Here is a 9865-nt window from a genome sequence, read left to right as displayed (position 1 = left end):
CTGAAACTGTAAGAAATAACATCTGCACAGTATGTTAAGAGACTGAAGCATTATATAATTAAAGTGCTTTAATGATGTCGATAACAGTTAAAGTTTGCACAGAAATTTTAAAAAAATCTGATAAATAGCAGACGAAGTGAAACTACTAAAATAAAATCGAAATAGAGGAAGCCTCCATAATTGAAATGGAGAGAGCAGCCAGAACAGCTATATGACACATCCATTGCCAGCTGTGGAAAATTATAAATTGGATCACTTCTGGAAAAACTGTGGACCCCTTTTAACTCATCATACCAGTATTGGAAAAAACAGCAAATATTTGACTACCATAACCAATTCTAAGAGCAACACAAAAAATATACAATCACTGTAAACCCCAGCATAGCAATGAGGATAAATACACCTCTGGAAAGACACACTTAAAAAAATTTTTCAGACAAATCTTTGTTAAAAAAGAAGGTAACAATACATAAGAAAAATGAAAATCAAAATATTATTAAGTGTAAGACTGGCAAAATAATACACTAAAGGTAATAACTCAGAGACTGTGTTATAAAACATTTCAGGATGTTTCACAGCCAGAGTCTTTTTCTGGCCATGCTGACTACAGTTGCACAAGTAGTAGGAAAAACGGAGTGCTACTACACTTGAGGGCTTAGGCTGGCTGCTGACACAGCACAGGAACCCTCCTACCAGAGATTTCCTACACTCCTGGAACCACCGTCTTCAGTGCATCACTAGTTTTAGCACTCATTTTTGTATCTTAGCAGTTCTGAACAAAATACTGGATTCTGAGCTGTTCCTCGCATCTTTGCAAGACTCGCCCTTTGGTACTTTCGTTTCAGGATGAAGGGGTGTGTACACGTGCGCATGCCTGTGTGAAAGGGAGGGAGTATATTTTTAGGTCCTTTCTCATTTTCACTAAGGATGGGAATGGCAACATGGGTAAAATGACTGGCAACTATACTGCATTTAACTTCTTGTTAAATGAAGACTAACAAGAAACAAACCAACAACATTTTTAAGAAAGACTCTACCATTCACTATTGCAGACAAAGTAACACCCCACATTTAAAATATATTTATCTTTGGTCCTTTGGATATGGCCTTTTATTAATCACATCCAGAATACCAAACTCGGTGTCCGTGTATGTGCATTTACCAGAAATTAAATATTTCAACTAGTTCTCTAAAATGTGAGGAATCAAAACTCTCCTAAAGTTGGGGTCTACCAAGTGATAGAAAATACTTTATTCTGAAAAATGTGCACTTACTTAGTTTGGTAGTATTTTCACACAAAATTAGCTCAGCATAATAAAATGCAAATGTAGCAGGGCTTAATCCACACCACTCTGCTATTAAAATTTTGTAGGGAGTTACCAAGCGTCCACAAAACTTAAAGAACAATTATGTGGATAATTGTTCACACTACCTGTTCTCCAGCCTTGAAATCTTGGAGCGCTACACATTCACACCGGTCATCTTCTAAATTGTAGCCTGTAGTGATCTATCCAAGGAAAGAGTAACAAAAGCACCTTTAGAGTTTTATATTTATCTCCTCCACCATTGACAAAACACTGTCGTATTGGAAACAGATATTAACAATAGCAACTGCATACATTTCTTTCTCTGCACAATATGATATAGCTGGTAGTAATTGTTTTATGAGTCCTGAGTAATCTCTTTTTAAAAAATCTCTGCATTAAAGAAATCTAAGGGAAGAAATAACTTACCTGAAGTGAATGGAACGCTCTGAGGAAAGTACCCTCCATAGACCACAGACAGTCCTGTGCTAGAGCCAGCAGCTTGTTATAAAGTTCTGGAGTTTTTCAGTCACTCCCATGAGGCCCAAGGGAGCAAGGCACTGACAGCTCTATATGCTGTGCTTTATCCTTCAATTGCCAGCACATTTTGACCTCTCAATGAAAAAGGATTAGATAACCGTGGATCTTTAGGGTATACAATCTTCAGAGAATTATAATTTACTTGCAAATAGTCCCTTTATCTAAAGTTAAGTAATACTCTTAAAATGCTAAAAGGATTTTTTTGATGGTAGCAGGCAACGGAAGAGGATAAATTCTCTTAACAAACCTGTACTTCTCCAAAAAGAATTAAAAAAATGTAAAGTGGTCACATGAACAAGTAAAGCTATCCTAAAAATGTAATACTTTTTAAAAGTGACAAACAGCATGTTCTTGAATAGTATTACCAAAGATGCAGGCACAGATGCAGCCGCAGGATGGACCATAAACTGCTGAACAATCAGGAAGCAACTTTTATGGTAGGTACTCTGAATTCAGTACTGACAGAGCTAACTTATGGAAAAATATGCCCTGGACCTGGGGAAAAACCTAGAAGCCGAAGATTCTCTCTCAGCCTTTGTAAATGAAAACACACTTGTTTGTAAGCTGACTTACGTGTGAGTTGTGGTATACCCTGATTCCCATCTTGGATGCAGTTTGTCTGAAGACAGAACTCCATGGATTATTTTGACAGCTTGCTTGAGGGTTTACATGTTAATAGTTTTATGCTGCTTGCATTGTCAAGCGTGCATTTGTCAGCCAAAACAGTGCTTTCAAAGTGAGCATGGGGAACTTGTCTATGATGCAGCAAATCCAAAATGGCAGCCACAAGCACGGGCAGCCTGGCCCTGCGGAGGCTTGCAGAACTCCTCTGCATGCGGATGCCATCACTTCAGGTCTATTAATAGGTTTGTGGTATGTTGAGATCAGAAGAGAACACAAGAGTCATCCAATACGGCCTACTGGAAAACACAGGCTGTAGCACTTAAAAACACAGAAATTCCTGTACATTCACTATGCTGGACAGAACAATTTTTAATTAAGATCTCTCGTTTAGAAGGTTATCTAATCCTGAATTGCAGGTTGCAAGTGCTAGAGGATTTACCTTCGCTATGACAAATGTACCTTCCAAATTCAAATACAGTCATCTTAGGAAAAACTGCAACTTCCATTTAAAAAAGGGAACTCCTGACAGCACTTGATCTGTCCTGAAATTTTCTTAGCATGTAAACTCAATTAAATACTTCTGAATGTGAAAACTCCATTCCAGTTCTTGAAATGCCTGTGGAACAGGCTTTCAAGGACTGGGGAAATTCCAGTATGTTAAGAAAAGGATTCTGTCAGTTTAAGCATGCTTCACTAGAGTACTGCTAGTTTTTGGGATTGTTTTTTATTTTTGCCTTTTCTTTAAAAAAAAAACAAAACACACCAGCAGCACTTCTGAAAGGCTTTTCTATAAAGCATAATGGAGTGCTAGACTCTTATTTCCTCTTTCTTTTAATAGCAGTCACGTAAGAGAATTAACAGGGTGTTTACTTCTCTTCCCACATGATAGCTGACAAATTGCATCCCTTCAGTTTCATTTCTGAAGCAGACTGATACATGAATTTCAAGTTGTGTATAAAGCATGCAATAGTCTGCTTGGTCAGTGATTAAGGATGGACCCAGCCCAACAGGCAGAATGTAGCTTATTTAAAGCTCTGGCAGAACTGGTAATCAACCTCTGACTGTCAAAATACAATCCCACTAAAGAATAACAATGAGAAATGCATGAAGACAACCATTTTGATATACTTCTTAGAGGCAAGTTGATCTAATTAATAGTGTCAGAAGCAAGAAAAAGCTGGATGGACCTAGCTCCAGTTAAAACCCAAAGAACGTTTTGTTATCTAGCTCATGGAAAGGGAAAAGCTGGATGGACCTAGCTCCAGTTAAAACCCAAAGAACATTTTATTGTCTAGCTCATGGAAAGGGGCCCCGTGGAATAAAGCAAGAATAGTGATCTATAGTAGCTGATTGACCCAAGAAGTATTTCAGCACTACGTTTGGAACAGAGTAGACAGGGGTGCATACAATGCCACCTTTTGTTTCATACTTTCCTGCAATGAAGAACAATTCCCTTCATGTATTTTAAAGGCATGTGCTATGATCAGCGCAAACGCTGCCCTCATCTCACTCTACAATAATATAAACTACAATACAATTACTTACAGTTATCTCAGCAGTTTTTTCCCTATTTCTAATAGTACAAGGAAACTAACACACAGCAGAAATAGGTTGAGTAGCTTTTCTTAGCCCATTATCAATATTACAGTTGTCTGTCCTTCCTAAATCTATACCCATCTAAACTAGTTTCTGTAGAAATATGAAACAAATGAGTAAAGTCTGTATATACATACAAAATATTTAAGTTCAGTTCAGCACGCCCCCGCCCTTTAGGATACACTTCAGCATAAAAATGCTTCCAACCCTGATATACTACTGCACTAGCAGGTTTGGCTCCAGAAGCTGGCTCCATATCAAATCCATTGTTAAAGAGCATAATAAAAATAAAAATTACTTTATCAATTTAAATAGAAGTTTGAATGATTAAAATAACATAACTAGCTGCTCTTTTAATATAGGCTACTTAATTTTTTCCCTTCCAGAACCTTAATTCTCTTCCTCTTTCCTCTAATCCCAACTTTGAAGGCATTCATTAAGAGTTGTCTAATGAATACAGACAAGTCTCTGCAAAAGCATCTGAACGAGATGCCCAGCAGGAAAAGGGTACAGGGAGTACTGATACTTGCAGCTAAAACTTATATTAAAAAAAATATACATTTCTGAATTTTAAGCAATTTTCCTTACATTGGAGACTCTCATACAAGCTTTATTGCTAAATCAAAGTTATGAGATTGTGTAACAAATAGTGAAAGGCAAGAATCGCTGTTAAAGAACATGTAATCACCTTTTAATAGGGAAAAATAAATAAATAAAAAACCCCAGACACTTGCAACTTTGTAGCCTAGCCTACCATGCTATATTTGGTGCAGTCATAGTAACAATAAATTAGCTAAATGTCAAGTGAAAAACAACTTGCTTTACAATTTGTTCATTTAAACCAGGCTTTTCTTATACCAACGATACTAACACATGCTGCTATCCCAACACTCAGGTCAACTCTCCCACAACAGAACCAGATTACTTGAATAGTATGGTCATATTCACTGCTTACAATAAATACTACTATCTACTGGAAACACAATTAGAGGGTATGAATTTTGAAGCGTACACAAGACTGGCTAAGTAACATTGATAAACAATCCTCTTACGGGTTTCCATTTCCTCACTTCAACATTAACTAGCTTGCTAATGAAATCAAGACCTCATCTTCTGAACTAGCTCACATAAGCCAAAATGTCAGCAGGTCTGACTTTCTATATACATATGTCACCTTTTAAATGTTTAATACGCCCTAAAGTAGTATTTTTGCATTTTGTTTCTTTGATGTAGTAACAGATGTACTGTTTTTGTTGAACTAGGCTTTGTTCTTCTTGTTGCTGTCTCCATAACAAGGCTCTTTGGGCATGGTTAGGAGAGCAGGCAGATATTTCTTAGTTGCAAATTTCTCACCACTTTCCCTAGTGGTTTCTCCCTACAAGAGGCAACCACCATCATTGTCTGCTTTCCTATTCTCAGAACAAATCTGTCCAGTATTGTCAATCTTTTTCAGCCCATCAGAAACAAAACTCCATGTCAGAAGAATATTCAAACTTGGCTGGAAAAAAAAGCATCATGTAACTGAAAACTTTTAAAGGCACATTATGTGTGTATATATGTAAGAGACATAACTTTATGCAAGTATGCAACCACTTCTAAACTCTTCTCTAGATGAAGAAAGTTCTCCCTGAAAAGCTGTCATAAGACATTTAAGAAACTGACAAATCTTTCTTTTAGATATTAGTTTTTTAGGGTCACTTGGGAAGATAAAATACCTGTGTTAAGAACCATAATGAAAAGTGTTATTAAACTGTTCTACAGCAGTTGAAAGGCTTAATACTTAAGCCCTAAAGCCTTTCAGCAACACTGAAGAAATCCTTACCAGTCCATTAGTATGATTACACATGTCCCATAAAGGTATTAGAGCCAATGTAACTCTGGAACCATCTTCTGTTGGAATCTGGTTCTGCCGTGTCATAACAGAGGAAACTGCCCATCTACAAAAATTAAAAACATTAGATGGTCAATGTTCAAAACAACATTATATGACTGCCTGCAGTCCAACCTGAACGAATCATTTAGGCTGGGAGTTTCCAAACTTAGTTTTCTCAAAGATCACACTGACTATAGTAACAGTAGAAGGCAATACCACTTGCAGGAGAAGCAGCAGCTCCTAGATTTCCAACACATGCACATAGACCAGTTCCCAAATCAGGATGGCAATCCCACCCCGCTTCTGCACTCTCTGCAACAGAACCTTCATACATTCCACTACCTCAAGCAGGATCCACTCCCATGTCACCTTCTACTTCCCCAACCCTGCAATGCACACATACCTCTCGCCACACATCCCAAACCTGGGGGCAGATATTCCTGCAGGCTTCAGAGTAGTTCACAGCTACTGCTTGGCAGCAGCAGTTCTCATCTATGTGCGGACACTTGTAAGAGCTAGGATGTATTTTTCTCCTCATTCCCTAAAAAGCTTATGTACTACATGAACTGGAAACCAGTGTCATCACCTGACACATGCATGATATTTTGGTAATCGCTTCTCTTCCGTTTGCGAACTTCTGGCTTAGATCACTATTGCTAAATTTTCTGCTTAACAGAATAAAGAGGAAAAGAAAGCCCCAGTACCCCAAACAGATATCCAGGTAAAAAGAATGAAGAAAGTATAACATAGTTTAGCACACAGACATCATTCAAAACCCTTCAAACTCAGGTTAAGCAAAGGAAATGCCAGCTACCTATCAAGAATCTCCAGAAAAGCTGAACATTTCAGTATATTCTAAAATTTCGTTTTTATTTTATTTCAGACAAAAAGGAATATTAAACGTCAGAGGGAAAAAGAATAATCTTAGTTGCACTGTGTTCTGGCCTTAATACATATATTTGTGGTGGCTTTTTTGGGGGGGTGGGGAACGGGAGGAAGAAACGAACACCACCAGGAGAAGGTCAAAATAATTTTAACTCCCACTGACTCCGCTACTAACAAGTATTTAATATACAGAATTAGACTTTCAGAAGGATTTTTTCAGAAAGATTAGAGATTGCTTAGAAAGATACCATCAAATTGAAATCTACTTCGTTTCTAAAAAAGCAAGTTAAAATTGTGGATAATTCTAATATACAAACACTGTTTGAAACATAATAGCAGTATGTTTCTTTTTAATTGTTGTACTTTATCTGCAAAATTTTAGACCACTTCACATATAAGTTGGTGTGTTCCTCTGACCCTATAAGTGAAGGAGGCATGCTTTGGAAATCCCACTTTCATAGACTTATCCAGAAGTACAACTAGGCTGAAAAAAAAAATCCCTGTAAGACTTCATGAATGCCTTTTATTCATGCTATTTTAATCACTTAACAGAATTAAAGCTCTCGTTATCTTAATTATTCTTATTTTTATCTTAATTATGTCACCCCCTATAGCACCTCCAAGTGACACTCATGCTTCATGTGTACAGCTTAAGTTCTCCAGCTCTCCTGTTCAACAGCCACTGTAAATATTAGTTTTTACTCCTATGTGCTGGTAAAGCCTTTTATAAAAAAAGAAATAAAAAAAAAAAATCCCAAAACCCAAACCTCCTGCAACGTCAACTGAATTTTCTTAAGAAACAACGAATTACCTTACTAATCTCAGACTACATGTGCCAGTTGGCTAAATAACTGCTCATCATGACTATTCCTTTGTAACAATTAAAATCTGCATATTTATTTTACTTTCTTCTTTATTAAGAAAGTGTATTAGTATCAAATCCTACATTTAACATTTCAATAACAATAGGGCTTTCCCACCAATGAAGCATTTCCAGGGTCCCACAGTTCACTGTATTAAAAAAAAAAAAATAAAAAAATTCAAAGACAGACCAACCTGTAGTCGTCATAAGTGAAAGAATCCTTTAAGGGCAGTTTGCTGGCATTAGGATGAGTCTGGGAAATGCAAGTTTCAGAAAAAGGTGAAAAGGGAAAGAAAAGCGAAATCAGAAATCAGTCAGCAGAATTTCATTATTTAGCTGCCTAACAGATCCTAACAAGAGCCAAATGAAGCAGGAGGCGTCCAGCCGCGCTACAGAGGGATCATCATGCTATTATGCTCTCATACATCACTGTCAACTTAATTTGTTGTGCCCAGCAGCCGCCATAAATCTGTTTCTTCATATTTCAAGACTGGAACCCACAGACATCGTACAAAAATAGAAAATTTAAGGTGGACTGAGTATGTGAAGGTGAAACAAAACCCAGTCTGTGGTGCAGGGTGGGGGAAAGAAATCAGACAATAAGCACATATTAGGTTTCACCAACTTCCACATTTTTCCTTTTCTCTGGGATATCAGTAAGGTATTTCACAAATGCAAGTAAAAATTATACATACAAGATTTTCAATTTTTCCTCTATACCTGTAAAGGTTTTATTCAGTATGAGGTGCACTACACCTCCGAAATAAAACAGATTAAAACATTTAAACAGTTTTGGTGACAAACATCGATTAGATAGTTCCTACATTAAGCCATCTACACACACTCCCATCTAAAAGTGGAGCAATGCCATTTGAGAACGCATACAACGTAGCTGTCATTAACAAGCACAATATTTAGATTTTAAAAAGGCTTTAAGAAGCTGTAATACCTGTTACTTTTCTGATCAATTAACTTATTAAAAGTTTAAAAAATACAGGTAGCTTAAAGCGCACACTCGCACACTTTCTTCAGAACTTTGTCCCAATTCACAAATGGAAAGCCATAATAGCACAAACTTTAATCTTCAGGCTCAATTGGGTCTCAAAGACGAATTGAAGTAAATGATCAAACGGTTATTTCAGAAGATGCAAACGATTTTTTGCATAGCTCTATCTTTGCAACACTCTTAATGCATGAAGCTCCATGTAGTATGCAGTTTTTTACTCTTGATGCATTAGCATCACAAGTGCATGGTAATTTATCATTTCTCACTGTAATGTACTTGCTGGCACTGTGTGCAGGACAGTAGGGGATGAGGTAAAAGTGGCTCAAACCGTAAATCAATTACAAAACAAAAGCTTGTGCTCAGTGCGCAATTTTAGGCAAATTATATATTACAAAAGAGTGCCAATTGGGTGTGAGGTCCCAGGTGTCTGTTCTCCCTCAGCCTCTCCAGTTAACCCTTTGGATGGACTTTCTCTGAAACATGACAGAAGTTAATTCCAGCCACTGCTGCCCCTTCCCTCATTTCTTTTTTTTCTTTTTAAAGCGCCCTACGTTTCCATATGATTTTTCATTCACGTCGATGATAGATATGGTCACTGAAGAACAAATTCCCTCGCGTTTAGTTGCAGCAACACATTTTACAGAGTTATTTCTTCTCGCAAAAACATTCAGTACAAAACCAGAACTGAAACCCAAACCAATAAATCTCAGGAGGTATCTTCACTGCAGTAGAACAGTTCAGACTCGATTCCAGAAACGAGCGTAGCCTTCAACTGGAAATAACAATTCTTAAAAACAAACACCGCCCTATATTACTTCTTTATGACAATTTAGTTTCGACTTTTATTGCTAGCATATTAACCTGTTTTACAGTAGCTTGATAAACTAAGCAGGGAAAGTCAACACCGACAGCGAGACACACAAGCCTATTGGTTTCACTTTAAAAGTTTTGTAACGTTTTCATCTGTTACATCACTATTGGTTGTGAGAAGCCGGAGTCTCATTCCGCACCTAAAGTTTTAAAGAAGGTATTTTACACGAACGGAGACGTTGGGATCCCTTAAAAACCCGTACCGTCGCCGTCCCGGTTCTTCGCAGACCACACGCTTAGCTTGCGGGAAAACAAGCCCCGCTTAGCTCCGCTGCTCCCAAACCGCATCTCCCGACGCCTTCCCC

At 37.5% G+C, this 9865-nt stretch overlaps 1 protein-coding gene across 3 annotated transcripts in view; it reads right to left on the bottom strand.

Annotated features, from left to right (window-relative positions):
- The window catches only part of SETD3 (SET domain containing 3), a 39825-nt gene that overhangs the window by 7372 nt on the left and 22588 nt on the right, over positions 1 to 9865 (bottom strand). The window contains exons 6-8 of one of the 3 annotated variants that reach the window (XM_009328220.1): positions 7879 to 7937; positions 5887 to 6001; positions 1433 to 1507 (exon numbers count right to left, since the gene is read on the bottom strand). In XM_009328220.1, the coding sequence (XP_009326495.1) occupies positions 1433 to 1507; positions 5887 to 6001; positions 7879 to 7937 (249 nt within the window). Of the gene's footprint in view, positions 1 to 1432; positions 1508 to 2712; positions 2765 to 4738; positions 5563 to 5886; positions 6002 to 7878; positions 7938 to 9865 lie in introns of those variants that run through there. The other 2 variants (XM_009328235.1, XM_009328228.1) reach the window with 2 other exon arrangements.

Source organism: Pygoscelis adeliae, unplaced genomic scaffold (assembly GCF_000699105.1).
Source record: "Pygoscelis adeliae isolate BGI_AS28 unplaced genomic scaffold, ASM69910v1 Scaffold130, whole genome shotgun sequence".
NCBI classification, from domain to species: domain Eukaryota; kingdom Metazoa; phylum Chordata; class Aves; order Sphenisciformes; family Spheniscidae; genus Pygoscelis; species Pygoscelis adeliae.
This window is presented reverse-complemented; position numbering and strand designations above follow the sequence as displayed.